General features: G+C 42.8%; 2 protein-coding genes across 14 annotated transcripts in view; one reads left to right on the forward strand and one right to left on the reverse strand.

Annotated features, from left to right (window-relative positions):
* LOC126985814 (PHAF1 protein CG7083-like) overlaps positions 1-11,491 on the reverse strand; it is a 34,116-nt gene extending 22,625 nt beyond the window's left edge. For 10 of the 11 annotated variants that reach the window (XM_050841232.1, XM_050841227.1, XM_050841229.1 and 7 more), the window contains exons 1-7: positions 11,032-11,491; positions 7,435-7,517; positions 6,579-6,706; positions 3,432-3,591; positions 2,191-2,410; positions 1,226-1,428; positions 83-256 (exon numbers count right to left, since the gene is read on the reverse strand). In XM_050841232.1, coding sequence (XP_050697189.1) covers positions 83-256; positions 1,226-1,428; positions 2,191-2,410; positions 3,432-3,591; positions 6,579-6,706; positions 7,435-7,517; positions 11,032-11,095 — 1,032 coding nt within the window. In that variant the 5' untranslated portion in view covers positions 11,096-11,491. The remainder of the gene's footprint in view (positions 1-82; positions 257-1,225; positions 1,429-2,190; positions 2,411-3,431; positions 3,592-6,578; positions 6,707-7,434; positions 7,518-11,031) is intronic. The other variant, XM_050841233.1, reaches the window with a different exon arrangement.
* Positions 11,492-15,361: 3,870 nt separating this feature from the next.
* On the forward strand, positions 15,362-20,172 carry LOC126985815 (uncharacterized). Of its 3 annotated transcripts, none has more exons than XM_050841235.1 (6): positions 15,362-15,541; positions 16,587-16,780; positions 17,624-17,766; positions 18,057-18,155; positions 18,791-18,898; positions 19,731-20,172. In XM_050841235.1, exons 2-6 carry the CDS (start codon positions 16,621-16,623, stop codon positions 19,932-19,934), a joined length of 714 nt encoding a protein of 237 aa, XP_050697192.1. In that variant the 5' UTR covers positions 15,362-15,541; positions 16,587-16,620; the 3' UTR covers positions 19,935-20,172. The 3 variants fall into 3 exon arrangements, with proteins under 3 accessions (XP_050697192.1, XP_050697191.1, XP_050697193.1); XM_050841234.1 differs by having other exon boundaries at positions 15,364-15,541; positions 16,583-16,780; positions 19,731-20,168; XM_050841236.1 differs by having other exon boundaries at positions 15,365-15,541; positions 16,583-16,780; positions 18,794-18,898; positions 19,731-20,168.
* Positions 20,173-22,225: the final 2,053 nt, after the last annotated feature.

The following is a 22,225-nucleotide window of genomic DNA, read 5'->3' on the forward strand; positions in this document are numbered from 1 at the left end:
GACGAGGAAGGGCATTTAGCAAGAGACAAAAGACCAGAGAGAAAGAGATAGAGCGAGAGAGAGAGATAGAGCGAGACCTTACTGTTATGGTGGAGGGGAGGTCGATGAGCTGTGTACCGTCCTCGGGCTGCCTCGGTACCGTCAGAGGCAGCTCAAACTCGCATCGGTGGTACATGTTGAAGTTATAGTGGCCCGGGAAGTTGGTGTGAAGGACGAACTTTTTGGCACGCTGGGTCTTGGCATCGAAAAGAACGTCCTGGGAGAGAGGGAAGAGGGGAAGAAAAAGTGGTTACAGAAGAAATTCAATGATGATACAAAATAATGATAGTGGTAATTTATTTAGTGATTTTGTGTGTGTAGTTTTGTTTTTGTAATTTTTTTGTTTTGTGTTTTTTGTGTGGGTAGAAAGAAAGGAGATACGGAAAGTGGAATTCAGTGATGACAAAATACATGATGGTGGTAATTTATTTTGTGTGTAGTTGTGTTTTTATTTTTTTTTTTTGTGTTTTTGTGTATACATGAGTAGCGATACTTTATTTAATCATTTTGTATGCGTATTTTTTGTATTTTTGGGAGTACTTTCTTTTGGTTTTGTATGATCTTATGTTTTTTTTGTATGTTATATATATGCGTACTATTTTTGTATGTGTATAAATATTAATACTTTTGGGGGGTGGGGAGAAAGGGAGCTATGAATGGAAGCTGAAATTTAAAGCTGATAATGATAATAAATGATAATATTGATACGATATTCGGTTATTTTGTATATGTACTGAAACACACAGCAATTCAAAAGGAGAAGTTACATTAAAAATTGGGCATATCACTCTAGAAAGGACCAAAGGAGGTGAGGAAGGGGGGCAACTTATGGATAAACAAAACACACACACACACACACACACACAATACAAATATATAAATTATTGATTAAAACGGAAGAAGTAGACAATGAGGAGTTACTACTAAGAGAAGGAAGAAACGTCAGCAACACACAAGAGGACACAGTAAAAAATTGAGTAAAGGAAGATGCTTGAGAGACATAAAGAAATATAGCTTCCCGCAAAGAAACATAGAGGTTTGGAACAGACTAAGTGAGGAAGTAGTAACGGCGAAGTGTGCACAACTTAAAGGAAAAACTGGACAAATACAGATATGGAGACAGGACCACGTAAGCCCAGGCCCTGTAAAACTATAATTAGGTAAATACACACACACACACACACACCAGGCCCAGGGTGAAGTAGTTGAAGAAGAAGTCTGAGCGCGTGGTGGCCTTCCTGGCATGCGCGTTGTGGATCTTCATCTTGTCCTCCGACTTGTAGAACACGCGGGAAGGGGCTCCCAGGGCCATCGCCACCTCCTGACACGATGCCCCAAAGTGGATGTTGCGGGTGAAGGTTTGTCTGGAGTCGTGGTGCCGTGCCCTGCCTGTGGGGATGAGTGACGGGTGAGAGATGGGGAGATGAGTAAGAGATGAGGGAGATGAGTAAGAGATAGATAGATAGATAGCCAACCCCACCATAGGGAATAAATGGACGTTAAACGATGATGATGATGATGATGAGATAGATAGGAAGATAGATAGTGTACAAAGGAATAGGAAAGATGGAAAAAAAACAGAAATGGAGGAAGGAGAAAAAGATGTACAAAGGAAAGAGGGAAAAAACAGGAAACAGAAATGAAGGAAGGGAGAGTTGGGGGAGAGACAGGGGATGAATGAGGGATGGGGGAGGTTATGGGTGAGGGATAAGGAAGGTTACAGAGACAAGGAGACAAGGGATGGGGGAGGTTATGGGTGAGGGATAAGGAAGGTTACAGAGACAAGGGATGGGGAGGGATGTGGAGTTTTGGATGAGAGATGAGGGAGGTTATGGGTGAGGGATAAGGAAGGTTAGAGTTGAAGGTCGAGCCACAGACTGGTGAAGGATGAGGAGGTTATGGTGAAACAGGGAGATGAATGAGAAATGGGGGATAGTATATTTGTGTATGGGTAGAAGGCAGAGGTTAGATGAGAAAGGGACTGAATGCCATAAACAGGGAAGGCTATAGACAAGCTAGAAATGATTACGCCAAAGTGAGATGAGTAATTCTGAAAAATCGATGATCATTCCTGACACAGAGGAGTTAAGTCTACCATTTCATCCAAGGCCACTTTACAACCTGTCCATCCCTCACTACTCCAAGCCTTACCGTCATCCGTAAACAAGTTGAGCCTCAGTCCCTTGGTCTTGCCCATGTCACGGAGGACCAAAAGGGAGTCCAGGTGGATGAGGTTGTGGATGCAGGATGAGGGCAGTGGCGGGGCCCGGGGGTCCTTGGGGTTGTTGCCGCTGTAAATGACCATCTTGGACACAACTGGCGACGCTCCGCTCGGGAACTGCAGCGATCCGAGCCCCTTGTTCAAGCATGGCTGCCAAAGGGGGGAAAAAGTTAATCGAAAGGAAGGATTTGGGAGTTCGTTTTCTACTTCTTTGTATTTTATTTCTGACGGGGGAAAAAAATAATTGAAGGGAAGAAACGTAAGAAAGGGAAGGATTGGGGAGTTTATTTTCTTCTTTGTATTTTACTTCCATGGCTGCTGAGGGACAAAAAGATTGATCGAAAGGAAGAAAGGGAAGGATCTGGGTTATTTTCCTTCTTTTCTCCTTCGTATTTTATTTTCATGGCTGCCGAGGGGGAAAAAACAATTGAGGGGAAGAAAGGGAAGGATTTGAGGGTTAGTTTTCTTCTTTTTTTCTTTGTTTTATTTCCATGGCTGCTGAGGGGGGGAAGATTAGACAAAGGGAAGAAAGGGAAGGGTGTGGGAGTTGGTTTTCTTCTGTTTTCCTTTGCATTTTATTTCCATTACTGCCGAGGGGGAAGAAGATCAATCGAAGGGAAGAAGAGGAGGTGTTTGGGAGTTTGTTTTCTACGCATTTTATTTCCATTACTGCCGAAGGGAAAAAAGATTAAGCGAAGGGAAGAAAGGGAGGATTAGGGTTAGTTTTCTTCCCTTTTTCTTTATTTTATTTTTATATTAAAGAAATTGTGTATATATATGTTTAAAGACAGAGAAGAATGGGAAGGATTTATGATGTTTTCTTCATTCTTTATATTTTAATTCTATGATAAAGACAGGTGGCAAGGCAGGGTGTCCAGTGCAGATGTAGCTAACAGATGTGGAGTAGAGGACCTGGAAACAGTGCTCAGAAGGGAAAGACTCCAATGGTTTGGACATGTAAAGAGAGCAGGGGAGGATACAATGCTGGGAGTTTTGGAGATTGGAGGTAGAAGGAAGGAGACCAGTTGGTAGACCTAGGAAAACGTGGAGGTGTATATAGGAAGACTTGGCATTGATGGGATTGGATGAGCATTGGGCAGCTTTCAATCCCACCCACTCACCTATACACACACATCACATCTACACTCTCACCCACTCTTCAGCAACCCACCTGGTATTTCTGGTCCACCGAGAAGAAGAAGGACAGCCCAGGGAAGTTAATAGTCAGGATCTGCCTCTCCCAGTCATATATTCCTGGGTGAGTGGCCCCGAAGGAGTGGTCAATCTGCTCAATGCTTGGGATGACCTCATGGGAGCTAAATGTGATGCCACTGGTTGGGGAGAAATGGGGAGCGATTAGGGGGTGAAGGGGGAAAAGTGGACAACAAAAAGTGGAGAAAGAGGAAAGTAGAATGTAGGAGAGTAAGACTAGGGGAGCGGCAAGAGGTGTGAAGGGGGAAGAGTGGACGAAGAAAAGTGGAGAAAGAGGGAAGTAGAAGGTAGGAGAGTAAGACTAGGGGAGCGGTAAGAGGTGTGAAGGGGGAAGAGTGGACGAAGAAAAGTGGAGAAAGAGGGAAGTAGAAGGTAGGAGAGTAAGACTAGGGGAGCGGTAAGAGGTGTGAAGGGGGAAGAATGGACGAAGAAAAGTGGGGAAAGAGGGAAGTAGAAGGTAGGAGAGTAAGACTAGGGGAGCGGTAAGAGGTGTGAAGGGGGAAGAGTGGACGAAGAAAAGTGGGGAAAGAGGGAAGTAGAAGGTAGGAGAGTAAGACTAGGGGAGCGGCAAGAGGTGTGAAGGGGGAAGAATGGACGAAGAAAAGTGGAGAAAGAGGGAAGTAGAAGGTAGGAGAATAAGACTAGGGGAGCGGTAAGAGGTGTGAAGGGGGAAGAGTGGACGAAGAAAAGTGGAGAAAGAGGGAAGTAGAAGGTAGGAGAGTAAGACTAGGAGAGTGGTTAAGAGCAACGTTGCCAGATTGTTGTACTCAGCCGCTTATATTTCCCGACTTCCTACCCTAAAACTGTCTTCTGGGCTCCAATAACGAAACTCATTTATAGTTATCGTTAAAAGAGTTAGATCCTGATTAGTCCGTGGGCCACCCTCACAAAATAGCTCTAGAAAACAAGTTTCGTCGGGCATATGTCCGCATTGAAATTTTTCACTTGTAATAGGTTGCAGCAATGTTCTCAACACTTTATCCGTAGAGCTTAACCAAAAATACTTGCACATTAACATACAGTGAAAATTCATACATCGGCTTCTTGGTATGTATAAAATAGTATTCCCCACACGTTAAGTGATAGGAAAAGCAACTCTAAACACTTTTTCATCTATGGCAATTTGTGTTTAACGCCTTCGTTTTAAAGTTACAGGATGTTTAAATACGAAAATTGATCAATTTCCAGCCTTTGGTCCTGATCTGAAAATAAAGGTAGAGACATCAGGATGGTTGCAAATTACTCTAAAATACAAGCCAAACAATTTATATTCAGACAACATTGGGCTAATGTTAACTATTTGACCTATAAAAACAGTCATAGTTAAGCATGCTGTCATGAAAATACCATTTGCATCGTATTTTTGCTTAAACAAGTTGTACAGCCTAAACAGTTGCCATTAGACAAAGACTGTATTAATGTAATTTGTTTGTCTTGTAAAGTAGAGTAATTTGCAACCATCCTGAAGTCTCTACCATGATATTCAGATCAGGAACAATGACTGGATTCCAGTTAATTACAGGATGTTTAAATAAGAAAAATTCATTGGAATCCAGTCATTGTTCCTAATCTGAATATCATGGTAGGGACTTCGGGATGGTTGCAAATTACTCTACTTTACAAGACAAACAAATTACATTAAGACAGTCTTTGTCTAATGGCAACTGTTTAACATATAACTGGTTAAGCTCCTTGAGACTAGCTTCTATGCAATATTACGAAAGTGTACGATATCTGATGGTGGCCCACGGACTAATAGGTAACATTACGTCAATGTGATCCTAAGAAAAGATTTACTACAAAAATTTATCCTGCCGCCGCCAGCAAGGTGGGCAGGTGCCTGATGCACATTCGGTCTCATGTCAAGTACAACAAATGTAAAAATAAACATACAAGTAATTTGTTCTAACAAATTCCCAAAGTCGCAAGGCCATTTCAAAATTATATGGATTATATTTACTAACATTACGGTCTTCTGTCTTCTTAAAAAACGAGAATAGTCCCGTGAGTCGAAATATTCATCAGAACGAACAGTCAAATCCTTTGTTTACAGTTAATATTAAAACCTTATTAGAATAGGTACGTAAATATTTTTTTTGTATAAATAAAACTACATATATTTGACATACTTTATTTGTGCTTTTTTATTCAATTCAATATTCATTAAAGCATTAAAAAAATAAATAAATATTGAATTTAATTTAGTCAGCCATAAAAGTACATTTTCTTTGGCGCTTTTAAGCATTAGAGAATACCACAAGTTTTTGTGGAATACTATCCTATTCATATAAAAAAATTGATTTTAATATGCTATTATTTCGTAAACGTGCAAGTAAAACTAGTTAAGCTCCTCGAAACTAGCTTCTATGTAATAAAACCTATTATATCCTGAAGAAAACGAGCGCTGCGGAATGATGCCCGACGAAAGTGTAAGATATTCCAGGGTGGCCCACGGACTAGATGTTTCTTAGCAATAGTTAGGCGTCAGAAACTGGTAAATACTATGCTCTGAGTACAATAACCTGGCAACGGAGGTTAAGAGGTATGAAGGGGGAAGGGTGATTATAGAGTGGAAGATCAGGGTGTGGTTCGTCAGAGGAAGGGAGAAGGATGTAGGGAGCTTAAGGGATGAAGATGAAGGAGTGAGCAGAGGTTAAGAAGAAGGGAGAAGGAAAGAGGGAGTTTAAGAGAGGAGAAAAGTTAAGAAGAGGTATGAGAAAAGTATTTAGAGTAAGATGAAAGAAAGCCATAGAAAGGGATACTGATCAAATACACACACACACATTATTGAGCAAAATGGAAGAAGTAGATAATGAGGAGTTACTACTAAAAGAAGGAATAAACAGCAGGAACACAAGAGGACACAGTAAAAAATTGAGGAAAGGAAGATGATTGAAAGACATAAAGAAATATAGCTTCCCACAAAGAAATAAAGAGGTTTGGAACAGACTAAGTGAGGATGTAGTATCGGCGAAGAGTGTGCAAAGCTTTAAGGAAATGTTGGACAAATACAGATACGGATACGGGAACACACGAGCGTAAGCCCAGGCCCGGTAAAACTAAAACTATGTAAATACACACACACACACACACAGAGCCACCTTACCAGTACTTTAGCTTCACTGCCTTCATGTTGTACACCTCAATGATCTTAAGTCGCTGGCACACTGGATCAAAGAACAGCTGGATGCCATCTTGTGATAGGTTAAGGATGAGGTCAGTCTCCAGAGAGGTCTGAAAAATAAAAAGGCAGGTAGAGGAGGTGGTGAAGATTTTTTTTTTTTTTTATTTATTTATTTATTTTTACATCTTGCACTGGTAGGCTTTCTTCAGGGGCCTAGATGGTGGTCAACCCAAGCCCGTCATGGCGCAGGGAATTTGTTTATAGTGGCGCCAGTTGTGCTTGTGGGTATGTGGGTATTGTGAAAGAAACTACAAGAATGAAAGAGACGAAAAATGAGATCTGGCTACAAAATGAGAATGAAAAAAGTGAGAGAAAAATGCTAAATAACACTGAGAGTCAAAGTAGAAAGACTAAGCTGACATATTTCATTACTTATTACATGCTATTCATTATATTAATCATTATTCAACTTATTATTTTACAGTCTGGGCAGATCATAACATACAAGAACCCATATATATCAGACAGACAGACAGACAGAAACGGTGTTGGTCCTTCTACTGTTGTGAAAAGAAACAGAGAGATACAGATGGACAGAGAGAGAGAGAGCTTATTTGTCTCGCTGTAAAAAAAATATACAGAAACTCAGACAGAAAGAGAGAGCACCAGTCCGTCTGACAAGTCATGAGAAACGGCGCTGGTCCATCAACTGTTGTAAAAAAGAAATGGGCAGATACAGATGGACAGAGAGAAAGCCTATTCCTCTCACTACAATAAAAATAGACAGGAACTCGGGCAGACAGATAGCACCAGTCCGTCAGGAGGTTAATAGACTCACGGTGTCGCTGTAGAGGACTTGAACGCCACGGATGGTGCCAACTTGGTGCTGTATGATGGCCACCGCCTGGCTGAAGTGCATGCCTGAGGGGGTGGAGGGGAGAAATGAAGAAAAGGTATGAGGGGCACAGCTTACATGAGAGACTGGGAAATTAACCATGTAGCAGCGACGGGCCAAATTTGTGGCTTTACCATGTAGCAGTGACGGGCCAAATTTGTGGCTTTACCATGTAGCAGTGACGGGCCAAATTTGTGGCTTTACCATGTAGCAGTGTCGGGCCAAATTTGTGCCATGATATAAACCCCCAAGAATAGATGCTACATAATCTGATCACAAATGCTTTGATATATATTATGAAATGGTTTGTGAGAGGGGTGATTTTTTCTCATTTTTCTCGCTTAGAGGGACCATTAAGAAACACGATCCCCGCTGCTGCCGGGTCAATCGTCATTGGTCATCACCTTCAACTATCAACTACATTACTATTATCTACATTATTATTACTACTAACCTATCAACTACATTTCTATCTTCTTTTTCTTCTCATTTATCATCCTTAGTTTCCCTATGAGTCTCTGCTATCTACATTATCATCTATATTACTATCCATCACATCTATCATCCTCATCCTCAGTCATTATTATCTTTATTAGGAAGGGAAAGGGACAGAAGGTGAGGAAGAGGAGGTGGGAAGGAAGATGAAGGATGGGAAGACCTCTTGCAGACCCTATGTTCTTCTGTTCTGAGCTGCCATTCTGTTGCTTTCATCGTCCATCTAGTAGTAAAATTTTGAACTTTTTGGCTCTTGTGTGCTTCTATCAATTGCTGTATCTATAATTTTTGTGTGTTAATGTCTGTAATACTAATTTAGAAGGGCATTTCCTTTTCTTATATATATTACAACTTCAGATAACCTGTTCTAGCTAAGGTTAAATTTATAGCAATTACAATATACATTTAAGGTTAAGTTTACATCTCAAAGCATAATTTACTTTCAAACGTGCCTGAATGCAATGTCTAACTCCAAAGACTCTGATACATATTTGATTACAAAGGAATACTTGAAGTGCTTGAGTATTTACAAATGAATTCTTAACATTTTCAGATTGGTGACTGACAAGATATTTCTGGAGCTCCTTCCAAGAACTATTGCAGCTGGGACAAATACTTGAATAAATTGAAGGAAAGTGATAGAAAATAAGTGATTCAAGCAAGAAAATAAAGACTTAAATTGCAAATATTATAGTCCTACAATGTGTTACAATGAGGAAAGATAAATAGTGTAATGCCACTGAAAAGCAAAGGGTGTTAATAAGCAGAAGAGAGAATTAAGAGGAGGACCTATAAAGCGATACAGGTCAAAAGATAAAGAAGAAGCAAGCCTGGCCTACACAACTTGTTCCTCTGCAACCAACTACAGTAAAAGGTATGTTATTAATTTTTCCAGCATCTCTTCTCAGTATCTAGTATAAGGTCACAATACTTCACATTACAGTTAATAATAAAACTCCACATTTATCAAAATTACTTCACAATCAGCAATCAGTGCATGGCTAAGAGGTTGATGCTTCTTTTAGGTTCATTGTTCAAGCAGGTTTAGGAGGAAAATATTGAATGTATAAGTAATATCAGACAGCCAGTTTGGTGTCTGATACGGAAAAATATGCCTCTTCTATTGTTCCATTTGTCTTTCTATCATAATATCTGTTTATATGTATTCATCCATTGGTTCATTAGTCAAGTAGGTTTAGGAGGAAAATTTTGAATGCATAAGTAATGGACAGATGGTTTGGTGTCTGTGATCAGAGAAAATATGCCTCATAGTTTTTTTTTCCTAATATGTTATCTATTTACATCTATTTATCTATTTATGTATGATTGTATACATGTTTATGGTTCAAGCCACTGAGACAAAGTAATGATAATGATAACAGTGATAATAATGATGTCACCCCTGTCTGGTTCCTGAGACAAAGTAACAATGGTAATGAATGTTCCCCTTGCTGAATTTCCTTAGACAGAGAAATAACAACAACAGTAACAGCTTTGCACACCTTTGTTTAGATTTGTAAGTCACACCATTATGACTGTTTTGCTTCCTCAGACAAAGCAATGAAAACAATAACAGCCACCCTTGTTAAATCCCTGAGAGAGAAATGCAAATAACCGAACAACAGCTCAAATTATGCCTTCATTTTGATCCATTAGACAAACATTAATAATGGTCATCCCTGTTTTGCTCCCTAGACAAAGTAACAATGATAATAGTCTCCCTTGCTTGATTTCCTAAGTCAGAGAAATGATGCGAATAGTAACAGCCTTCCAGACTCTTATTTTAGTCTTCTACACCCTTGTTCTGGTTTGTAAGATATATATTAACAACAGTAACCTTGTTTTGTTTTCTGAGACAGAGTAAAGGTAATTATCAAGTAGTTTCCCTTGGTAAAATTTCAAATGATGATAAAAACGGCCATCTAGACCTTGTATTGGAACTTCACACCCTTGTTTAGGTCCATAAGAGAAATCATAACACGAGTCACCCTTGTTTTGCTCCCTGAGACAAAGTAACACTAACAACAATATTCTCCATTCTTTAAATCCCTGAGAGAGAAATGATAACAATATACTAATAGCCTTCCACACCCTTGTTTTGGTCCATAAGATAAATTATAACATTAGTCACCCTTGTTTTACTCCCTGAGACAAAGTAACAATAACAACAATATTCTCCCTAGCTTAAATTCCTAAGAGAGAGAAATGATAACAATACTAACAGCCCTCCACACCTTTGTTTTGGTCCACAAGACAAATCATAACACTAGTCACCCTTGTTTTGCTCCCTGAGACAAAGTAACAATAACAACAATAGTATGTCTTGTTTAAATCCCTAAGAGAGAGAAATGATAGCAATATACTAATAGCCTTCCACACCCTTGTTTTGGTCCACAAGACAAATCATAACACTAGTCACCCTTGTTTTGCTCTTAAGACAAAGTAACACAACCAACAATATTCTCCCTTGTTTAAATCCCTAAGAGTGAGAAATTATAACAATAGCAATAGCCTTCCACACCCTTGTTTTGGTCCATAAGACAAATCATAACACTAGTCACCCTTGTTTTGCTCCCTGAGACAAAGTAACAATATCAACAATATTCTCCCTAGCTTAAATAACAGAGTGAGAAATGATAACAAAATACTAATAGCCTTCCACACCCTTGTTTTGGTCCACATGACAAATCATAACACTAGTCACCCTTGTCTTGCTCCCTGAGACAAAGTAACAATATCAACAATAGTCTCCCTTGTTTAAATCCCTAAGAGTGAGAAATGATAACAATAGCAATAGCCTTCCACACCCTTGTTTTAATCCTTAAGACAAATCATAACACTAGTCACCCTTGTTTTGCTCTTAAGACAAAGTAACAGCGGTAATAATGTCTCCCTTCCTGAAGCAGAGACAGGCAGGGAAATGCTGACAACTGAACGCCAGCAACTTTAAATTACGCTGTTGTTTAAATCCGTGAGACAATAATGGTGAAAATAATACTAGTCCCCCCTGCGTAAGACAAAGTGGCCCAGTGTCCCCCCACTCACCCAGTACGAACTCCCATTTCTCGGCGCTGAGCGACTGTTCGGGGTACACCTCCAGCTCCAACATGCTGCCCGCCGCTCTCAGCACGCTCAGCACCGCCGCGCCGCCCTCCGCATCACACTGCTGACTCTTGTTACGGGAGCGCTGCCTGCCGTGCCCTCGCCTCGCTCATCCTCCTCTCGATTTAACAACAATAGGCGCGGCAACACAAACACGGCCCAGACCTTCACCTGTCTGCCCCGCGGCCCTACAGGGGGGGCGGCGCGACTCGATCCTCTACCGCCTCGCCCTGCTCTTGGCTGTCTTTTCACACGGCAGTACCCAGGGGAAGGCCTATCCGCTCTTTAACTGTGGAGAAATGTCCCAGTTTTTTGTTTGTGCAGCAGGAAAATGCACCCAGAAATGTTTCTAAAGCTTATATATCTGGTTCGCCTCGCTCGCCACTCTCCCTTTCTTCACGTGGAAAAAAAAAGACTCCCCCCGCCTTTTTACAGCTCCTGTTTCACTAATTCCTATGTTTTCTTTGAGAGATTTGAAGGTTAGTTAAAGACATATATATGATACCACTAGAATTCTTTATTACGTAGAAAGCTTAACCAATCACATGCCCATTTCGAACCTTTACAGTCTTTCCTACGTTCTTCTGAGGGATTTAAAGCTTAGTAAAAGACGTATATGACAACACGAGAGAAATCCGTTACATGGGCAGCGAGATGATGGCGCGATTATACAATGAATCATAAGCGTTCTGATCCTCCTCCCCCAGCCCGTGAGTCAATAAAGCGTGTTTGGGAAGGGCCGTTTCTCCCGTCTATTGGCTAACAGCTGATCAGGCGCATGCGCATAGGCACACTGTTTTAGTTGCTGCGTTTACGTCATTTGACTGTCATGCGTTTCTCCGTCGAATAAATGCGTTAATTGACCTTTTTCTTCACCCAGGCAGCTCATGACAGGTGTGGGAGGGAGGAAATGAATGGTACATGGCTGCTACTTCTGTTTCGCACTAATTAATGTACCGTTGGAATTTACCTGTTTTATATTTCCATTTTCTCTACCTCAAGGATGCTGCTGCTGTCCCTTTATCTGTGCCTCTCTCTCTCTCTCTCTCTCTCTCTCTCTCTCTCTCTCTCTCTCTCTCTCTCTCTCATTTGCACTACGTAATAAATTATCCAAAGCGCTCAGGAAACAGCTGGCGCCTTATCTCAGAAACAACAGGTGCTCACGTAAACTTTGTGTCTGGTAATAACTTATCTTACGTTGACACTGAACCTGACTTTATTTAATAACTTATCTATAGCTATGCGTGCGTACTGCTGGTGGTGTTTTAAGGAATGTATCTCGCTCGCTTCTTATATAACCGTGTCAACTGCGCATATAATTAAGAGGCTTATTATTATCTTATTAGCCTTCAGACTGATGGAAACTTAAGCTCTGGGGCTATTTTAGTGCTGCATTATCATGAAGTTGTCACCCGGGCCCTCTCTCTCTCTCTCTCTCTCTCTCTCTCTCAACAAGATCTTACAAGTCTTTGCATTTCCATATAAGGTCAGAATAGCCATATGGGAGGGGAAGGGTTGCAATGGCCGGGGAGGTCAGGCATTTCCGGTCTTTGTGAGTTGGTCATGGCGCGTGGCAAAGCGTTGTGAGGTCACGGGGTCAAGGTCACGTACAGGCCGGAAGATGGGGGTGCGTGACCTTCTTCTTCGACTTTAACATTTTCCCTCCTTTCAATATTTCTTTACATACTGTCAATCCTTCCTCTATATTGCTTCGAATCTCTTAATTACATATTCCCTCAATCTCCTAATCTTCCTCTTTCCTCTTCTTCCTCTTCGCTCCTCCTCTTCCTTCCCTGTTACTCTCTATAATAAAAAAAATGAAGAATAAGAATGATGCAGTTAAAGAGATATAAGATCGAGTACGTAGAAAGTATAATAAACAAGAAAAAGAAAGAAAACTGAAGAATAAGAATAATATGCAAGGAAAGGGAGGAGAGTATAGAGGATTATAAACAGGAAAAAGAATAAGATCGAGGAGAGTATAGGAACAAAAATAAACGATCGAGGAATATCACCTTCGTTTTCCTTATCTTATTTTTTGTTACTGTTTTTGTCTGGGTGACGTGTCCATATTTATATCTCTTCCACTGCTTAATTTAATTCTGTCTCTCGGTATACTGCATGCTATTGATTTACTTGCTTAATTGCCTGTCGATCGATCCACTTTCATTTTCCTATTGATACATACAGAAACATATAGATCGGTTTATTTTCAGACGTTAATTTTGGCCCCACATCAATTATATATATGTTTTCAAAGGCAAAAAAAGGAGTTTAAACGGGTTCTAAAAGGTGTTTTTAGGTTTATGGTTTAGAAGAAGGGTCAAACTACCACCTGGGTCATAAAACTACCCCTGGAAATGCCCAAAACTCCCATGAAACCCTTGTCAAATTATTTAATGTGAGATTGGGAGACGAAAATGCTTTAAAATATATAGTCCTATAATATATCTCTATACCATTGTTCTTTATGTGTGTCTGCCTGTCTGCATTTAAATTACTATTGATTTCTATTCTTCCTTGCCTATTCACACTCCACTATTCATACCTGGAAACGTAGACATAGCCATTATAAATTCATATCTATACCGCGTAATCCCCCTTAATTAATTCGCCTGCCTGAAAACCCTCTCGTAAAAGTTCCTTGTCTATTCACACTTCACTATTCATACTTAGAAACGTTGACACAACCATTATAAATTCGTATCTGTATCGTACGTATAACACCCCCCCCCCCCTTAGTTCACCTGCCTGAAAATTAACCCTCTCGTAAAAGTTCCTGGGATTCTCATGGACTGTTTTGTGATCCTAATATGATAGTTTCGCACGACTTCTGCATCTTAAACGGAAAAAGTCACCCAAGAAAACACAGTTAATCATCTCTGTGGCCTTGGAAAACCGTCGTAATGGGAGCACGGTATACGCTATGAGAATATACGAACCGTACTATTTTAAACCACAATGCAACACGCCTGAGAACCATCTTGGCTGCCCGGGCGAGTCTAACCGATTGCCTAACCCTCCCCGATGCAGGGCCAGAGGAGAAAGTTGGCACTGACGGCTGCATAGTGCCATAAAAGGTCTCCTGAAAAGTGGAGCATTGTGCGTAGTGGCGTAGATATGAAGTACACGAGTCACCCCTGATGCTGAAGGCTGGGAGAAAACGGGGATTGGGTCTGGAAGGGAGAGGTCGTTGGGGAGAAGAGAAGGGAGGGAGGGAGGGAGGCTGTGGGGAGGAGGAAGGAGGAAGGGTGTGAAAGAGGGAAGGGAATGGGGGAGGAAAGGAGAGAGTACAGGGAGGTAGGAGAGGAGGGGAATAGGGAAGGGGAGGTAGAGGGGGAAGGAAGCGAGGGAGGTTGTGGGGGGGAGGAAGGGTGTGAAAGAGGGAAGAAGGGAAGGGAGGAGGAGAGAATGGAGGGGGTATGGGGATAGGAGGAGAGGAGGGGAATAGGGAAGGGGGGGGGGAGGGAGGTTGTGGGGAGGAGGAAGGAGGAAGGGTGTGAAGTGGGGAAGGGGGAAGGGAGGAGGAGAGGGTATGGGGAGAGGAGGGGAATAGGGAAGGGGAGGTAGAGAGGGAAGCAAGCGAGGGAGGGAGGGAGGTTGTGGGGAGGAGGAAGGAGGGAGTGCAGTGGGGAAGGGGGAAGGGAGGAGGAGAGGGTATGGGGAGAGGAGGGGAATAGGGAAGGGGAGGAGTGGAAGCAAGCAAGGGAGGGAGGAAGGAGGAAGGGTGTGAAACAGGGAAGAAGGGAAGGAAGGAGGAGAGAATGGAGGGATCGAGAGGGTATGGGGATAGGATCGGAGAGGAGGGGAATGTGGAAGGGGAGGTAAAGGGGGAAGGAATAGCGAGGGAGTATATTGTGAGGAAGAGGAGGAGGAGGAGGAAGGTGTGAATGAGGGGACAAGAGGGGGATGGAGAGGAGAGGTGGGGAGAAAGGAATGATTTTTTTTTTACCATAAATATGTATTAATTTACAAGCATTAAAAGAACGATAGAAGTACTCATAAAATCAAACACGCTTCGTTAACAACAAAAACAACACACAGAACTCTCCCTTCTCCTTGTGTGTGTACTTTTGCAACAATAAACCATCAATCAACCAAGCAAGGAATATATAACCCTAGACAACCCTCACAACACGTACAACAGACCCCACTCACAGCCACACAGACAGATCTACATAAAAAATCAGACAAATACGCATCCATTAACAACAGAACAGACAGAACTGTCATATTGTAGCCCCGTTGCGGCGAGGTAAAACAACCCACACAACACAACAGCCATCATCGCCATCATCAGCCAAGCGTTTGAAAACAGGGTGGGCGGCGGCTTCTCGATGCTCGGCCCCGCACACAGCCTAACTAGCCCCATAAAACACCCAAGAAGAAGAAGAAGAAGAAGAAGGCCCCGCACAGCACCAGCAGGGACGCGGCCGGTGATCTAGGAGCCCCGGTATGAGTATGGGCGGCAGGGAGAGAGGAGTGGTAGGGGCGGCAGGGAGGAGTGGTAGGGGCGGCAGGGAGAGAGGACTGGTAGGGGCGGCAGGGAGGGAGGAGTGGTAGGGGCGGCAGGGAGAGAGGAGTGGTAGGGGCGGCAGGGAGGGAGGACTGGTAGGGGCGGCAGGGAGGGAGGACTGGTAGGGGCGGCAGGGAGGGAGGAGTGGTAGGGGCGGCAGGGAGGGAGGACTGGTAGGGGCGGCAGGGAGGGAGGACTGGTAGGGGCGGCAGGGAGGGAGGACTGGTAGGGGCGGCAGGGAGGGAGGACTGGTAGGGGCGACAGGGAGGAAGGACTGGTAGGGGCGGCAGGGAGGGAGGACTGGTAGGGGCGGCAGGGAGGGAGGACTGGTAGGGGCGGCAGGGAGGGAGGACTGGTAGGGGCGGCAGGGTGGAAGGACTGGTAAGGGCGGCAGGGAGGGAGGAGTGGTTAGGTTAAGTTCACTTAATACCACAATACTTTTTTTTATTTTTTTTATCCCAGAACACTTTCCTTAACCCGGTAGCAGTGACGGGCCAAATTTGTGGCTTTACCGTGTACCAGCGACGGGCCAAATTTGTGGCTTTACCGTGTACCAGCGACGGGCCAAATTTGTGGCTTTACCGTGTACCAGTGACGGGCCAAATTTGTGGCTTTACCGTGTACCAGTGACGGGCCAAATTTGTGGCTTTACCGTGTACCAGCGACAGGCCAAATTTGTGGCTTTACCGTGTACCAGCGACAGGCCAAATTTGTGGCTTTACCGTGTACCAGCGACGGGCCAAATTTGTGGCTTTACCGTGTACCAGCGACGGGCCAAATTTTTGCTATGATATAAACCCTCAAAAATTGATGATGCATAAACTGGTCACAAATGCATTGATATATATTATGAAACGGTTTGCACGAGTGATGATTTTTCCAAATTTTTCTTGCTTAGAGGGGCCTTTAAGAAACATGATCCCCGCTGCTACCGGGTTAACCCCACGACACTTACCTCTACTTTCCCCCACCACACAGAGAGAGAAACTGACAAGCCAACACACACACCGGCCACCATGGAGGACATCGATGGCATAGATTACGAGGCGGAGTTGCACCACATCCGCAACAAACTGCAGGCCAACCACAGCACCCTGGAGCGCTCCCTGGCTGCCTTCAAGATGGAGATCAGCGCCCAGTTCCAGCAGCATCGCACCAATATAATCAACTTGAAGGGTGAGATTGGGGCTGCGAGGGTGTGCTGGCGGTGCTGGTGGTAGTGATTTTTATGTTTGTTTATTCATTTATTTATTCATTTTTCTGTTGTGTTGGTGTTGCTGTCATTTTTGTTTTTAGTTTTTCTTCTTTTTTCATCTTTCTCTCGCTAATGGTGTTTTCCTTCCGTTTCTTCATCTTCCTTTGTCTTCAGCTGATGTTCTCATTTTTATTCTTTCTTTTCCTTTTTTTCATCTTTTTGTTCTTGTTTTTTTCTTTTCCTTCTATTTTCATCTTATTCTCTAGTTAATGGTGTTGGATGTTCCTGCTCTATTCTTGTTTTTCTTCCATTTCATCATCTTGTTTTTCTTCTTTCTTTTCCTTTTTTTCATCTTCCTTTGCACTCAGCTGGTGGTTTTCATGTTGCTCTTGTTTTTGTCATTCATGATTCTCCTCTTCACCATTTTTCATCTTGAGCTGATGTCGATCCTATTGATCTTTACTTATTTTTCTTTTGCTTCTTTTTTCATCTTCTTTTGTGTTGTCAGTATCGCCTATCATGTTTCTTACTCCTATTTATCGACTAATCTTAACCCATACGCTGCAGTTGGCACGGATTTTGCCTTTACTGTTAGCCCGGTAACTTAGGTATACTCCCAGGCCTTTCTCTGCCTCTGTGGTGGATAGTGGAGTGTTTCCCATGTGGTATTGGTATGCTGGATATCCCCTCCCATGATGCATAACTTTACATTCTTCTTCATTGAATTGTAGCAGCCACTTACAATGTGACTTATTGCTCCACTCCTGTAGCTTGGTGGTGTCTTCTTGTACGAAATCTATCACTAATGACGCCTGACCTTACAGACAAGCATGACAGAGCGAAGCAGCGCATGGACGAATTGAGGCAAGATATCGACCAGCGTGAGGTGGAGAGCAGCCAAGCGAGAGAGGATGCGGAGCGGATGGCACAGGAGCTTGAGAAGGCAACACTGGCGCTCCGTGGAAAGGTGCAGCGTTATGCGTGTGTTTATCTAGTATACAGGGCCTTAGATATACTCTTGTGGTCCTGTCTCCATATCTATAATTGTCCAGTCTTTCCCTAAACTGTTTGACACTCTGCCGCTGCAACATCTTCTGCTAATCCATTCCATGTGTGTGTGTGTGAATACAGGTCTAAATTTGATTATGCTTTTACTGGGATCTTTATTTGTATTATCTTAGGAAGCACCATACTGCACACTTCAGTTTTTTGTGGTCTGTTTTCACCATAAATGAACCCACCGTGTGTCCATTGCAGAAGGAGGAGCTGGAGAGACAGAAGGAGATGCTTGCAGACTGTGTGGAGAAGCTGAAGGAGAAGGAGCGGTGGGCAGCGGAGACCAGACAGCGGCACCAGGTGTGTGTGTGTGTGTGTTTATGGGTGACAGGAAGGGTGGAGAGGGATAGGTAAAGGTTATGGACAGACAGATCAATAGCAGTGTTTTTATTACTAATTTACTTTTTTATCACCCTTTTCATTTTTATTACTTTCTATTACTATTATATAATCTACCTTATTACTGTTATTGTTACTTTATTTGTTCTATTTTTTATTGTTATTACTATTTCTCATGGGGAAGGATCGCCATTTCTGAAGCACATACGAAATTGATCTATTCTATTCCTACTTTTCCCAACAACCTGCCTGGGATTCAAACCTGGGACCATGAGTTGTAAGGTGCACTCTTTAGCACTGAGCCAAAGAGATATCCCATGGCTCAAGCCCTTGCAATGATCCTCCTCCATCTTCCTCAATCCAGTGCTAATCCTTCCTCTACTTCTAACACTTCAAGCCTTGTTGCTGTCCAGTTATGTTATCTTGAGGTCGTCTTAGTTTATATACCATCTACTCCCATTCTACCTGTTGGCCTTGCAATGATCCTCCTCCATCTCGCAGTACTAATCCTTCCCTTATTTCTAACACTTCCAAGTCTCGTTGCGCTGTTCTTTTATCTTGAGGTGTCCGGGGTTACTCACCTGTTGTCTCGTTAGCAGGACAAGGTGAGCCTGGCAGAGAGCAGTGTGGAGCTGTTCAAGACACACCTGGGCCTGGACATCACCTGCACGCACCACAACACCTTCATCGTCAAGTTCACGCAGGTAAGGCTGGGGAGTACCAAGACGCCTCTCCACCCGAAATTGACCTCTCCTCTGACCTCCCGTTCTTTTTCCTTTTGTCGGAACAGTGTCTAGCGGGCTTTTTTTGTTGCTGTTTTTTGTCCTTCAGCTGCTGCCCTTCCTGTAAAAAAGAAAAAAAAGAAAGAAAAAGGTTGGGCAGGCTGGTACATACAAGTCCCCACCACCAGTCATGTTAGTGTTCTTGAAGGGAAAAAATGACCAACTTTAGACAGTGACGTTTGGGTGTATTATAACTGACAGCTATTGGTGGAGTCACTGTTTACCGGTATTTTTTGTTACGCTTCAATTATAGTTAGTAGTCAGTCATGTGTTATTTATTTATGAGTAGCTAAGAGGATTTTTTTTTTCCTTTATTTTTTGCCTTTGAGATGCTTCCTTTACTGTAAAAAGACGAACACACATAGTATCTTTACACTCATTTTCTGTTATGTATCAAAGGTGAAGGTCTCCGTTTATCTGTCTGATTGTCTTATTTTTTTATGTATTAGTATTTATGAATTTGATGTTTAAAAGAATCTAAGTCTATACGTTTCACTCATATTCTTTTCCATTCTATTCCATCGATACTGTCTTTGAATCTACATACTTATTCAATACTTTCAATACTTTTTTTAGATCACTCTACACAGATACATGCATACAATAATTGACCTCTCTTTTGCCCTCTTGTTCTCATTGCTTTTGTTTGTGCAGGGCCTGGTGGGCTTATTTTGTTGCTTTTTTGTTTTGTGCCCTTGAGCTGTCTCCCTCGCTGTAAAAACAATAATAAATAAATAAACACTACCCTTCGCAGGTGAGTCGCACTAACCCTGAGGCGGAGTACTTACTGGAGATTGGTCTGGAGGAGGACAAATACCGCTTGCTGACCTCCGTGCCACCGCTGACGTGCCTCCCGCAGCTCGAGGAAGCCCTCATCGCCACGGGCAACCTCACCGCCTGCCTTGTACAAATCCGGAAAATGTACCAGCGCGCCGAGAACAAGAGACCGCTGGAGTAGTGGCGAGGGGCGGGGGGTGGCATGGGGGGCGACTCCTGCCATGTGTCACTTCCAGTCCTGGTGTTACTCTCTTCAGCGACAACACACAACTCTTCTTCCCTCTTCTGTCCTGCTCAACCGGCAACAATTATGTTTTTCAGTTAGACGATAGACAGTTTGTACATTTCTAGTGGAGTGGAAATTTATGGCCGAGAATATTTTATATGTATTAATGAAGTAAAATTTTGTCAAGCTAAGCACATTAAAAAAAAAAAAATAAAACACAAAATAAAACGCCCTCTTATTCCTGACCTGCTAGATAAGCTCGTATTCTTGAACATTTTGGGGCTCACACACTCATGTTTGAGAAGGGTTTTGTGGAGGTTGTTGTGTTTACATTTCCATGGTTAGTTTCATGAGCCTAGTGATGGTTTGACAAGGCTTTGGTAGAGGTCATTGTGTTAGTATTTCCATGGGTAGTTGCGTGAGCCTAGTGATGGTTTGACAAGGCTTTGGTAGAGGTCATTGTGTTAGTATTTCCATGGGTAGTTTCATGAGCCTAGTGATGGTTTGACAAGGCTTTGGTAGAGGTCATTGTGTTAGTATTTCCATGGGTAGTTTCATGAGCCTAGTGATGGTTTGACAAGGCTTTGGTAGAGGTCATTGTGTTAGTATTTCCATGGGTAGTTGCGTGAGCCTAGTGATGGTTTGACAAGGCTTTGGTAGAGGTCATTGTGTTAGTATTTCCTTGGGTAGTTTCATGAGCCTAGCGATAGTTTGACAAGGCTTTGGTAGAGGTCATTATGTTAGTATTTCCTTGGGTAGTTTCATGAGCCTAGTGATAGTTTGACAAGGCTTTGGTAGAGGTCATTGTGTTAGTATTTCCATGGGTAGTTTCATGAGCCTAGCGATAGTTTGACAAGGCTTTGGTAGAGGTCATTGTGTTAGTATTTCCATGGGTAGTTTCATGAGCCTAGCGATAGTTTGACAAGGCTTCTGCACCGTGAATATGAAAAACACTCATGAAGAACTGACATATCTCTGTAGTCTTTGGAAGTAACTAATGGAGAGCATACGCCTGGGGGTGCATCACTTCACTCACCACCTATACTCCCGACGGTCCTCCCGAGCAAGCCCCCACGCAGCTGCCCTATCCATCTCAAGGGAAGGGAGTGGTGGCCGGGGACTCGCTACATACAAGTCTTGGTGGAGACGACTCAGCAGTACACACAAGCCCTGGAAAAAAAGGGATGAAGTAAAAGAACACTGAATTTGTTGATGGCTGCATTATAATTTTCACAAAGCAAAATATTATTGGGAGAAGAGAAGATAGAGGAATTTAAGCACTTGGACAGTTTTATGGAGAGAGAGAGAGAGCAGTGAAGAGCAAACAGGTAATAGATGCTACGGGGGGAGACAGAAAATGAAGAAGTGTGAGGATGAGAGTAAAGCAAGGTACAGGGAACCCACGATCTCTTTCTTTTTTGACTTTGCTTTCTTTCTTCTTCTTCTTCGTCAAGTGCAATGGCTATTATTGCCAAATCGGCTCGAGAAAACTCACACATCCTGCTGGTATGACGTCCACTGGTGTTGAGAGGATATGATGGGAGCGAGAGTGGACCGGACGTGTGAATGGGTGAGCGGAACGGGACCGGAGCGATAGTGTGAATCAAGCCTATAGCTGCAACCAGTAAAGATGAGAAATAAATTGTGCGAGGGGACCCCAAATAGTAAGTATGACCGCTCGATCCAACGCTTCACAAACCTATCTTTTTTGTTGTTTTTCACAGCAGAGGAAGCAGCTAAAGGGGCAAAAAAAAAGTAATAACGAGAAAAAAGTCCACTAAACGCTGCCCCTATAAATAAAAGGGTTTAGAAGTGTCCAAAAGAGAGGTTAATTTCGGGAGGAGATCTGTCATGACTGCACCGTTGCCAGATTATCGTACTCAAGAGCCGTGAATTTACCGGTTTCTGGCCAATAACTGTTGCCAAGAAGTACCAATAATTAACCATTTAAACGATAACCATATATAAAGGCAGTTATTTGGGTAATGAAAGCAGTTTTTGGGTCGGAAATCGGCAAACACAAGAGGCAGCGTACGACGATCTGGCATCGTTGGTCTCGAGTGATGGTTCGAGGCTCCGAAACACTAAACGACACCAAGCTTTCCTTCATTACCACATGCGTTAGGAATCAAACACGTATAACCACATACCACCACACAGGAACACAACATGGGACACCCTCCACATACCTGTCATGGATGGACGAGAACAAATGAGGAAAGGATTAAGGCGTCAGGGAACAGGAT

This window comes from Eriocheir sinensis, chromosome 60 (assembly GCF_024679095.1).
Source record: "Eriocheir sinensis breed Jianghai 21 chromosome 60, ASM2467909v1, whole genome shotgun sequence".
NCBI classification, from domain to species: Eukaryota; Metazoa; Arthropoda; class Malacostraca; order Decapoda; family Varunidae; genus Eriocheir; species Eriocheir sinensis.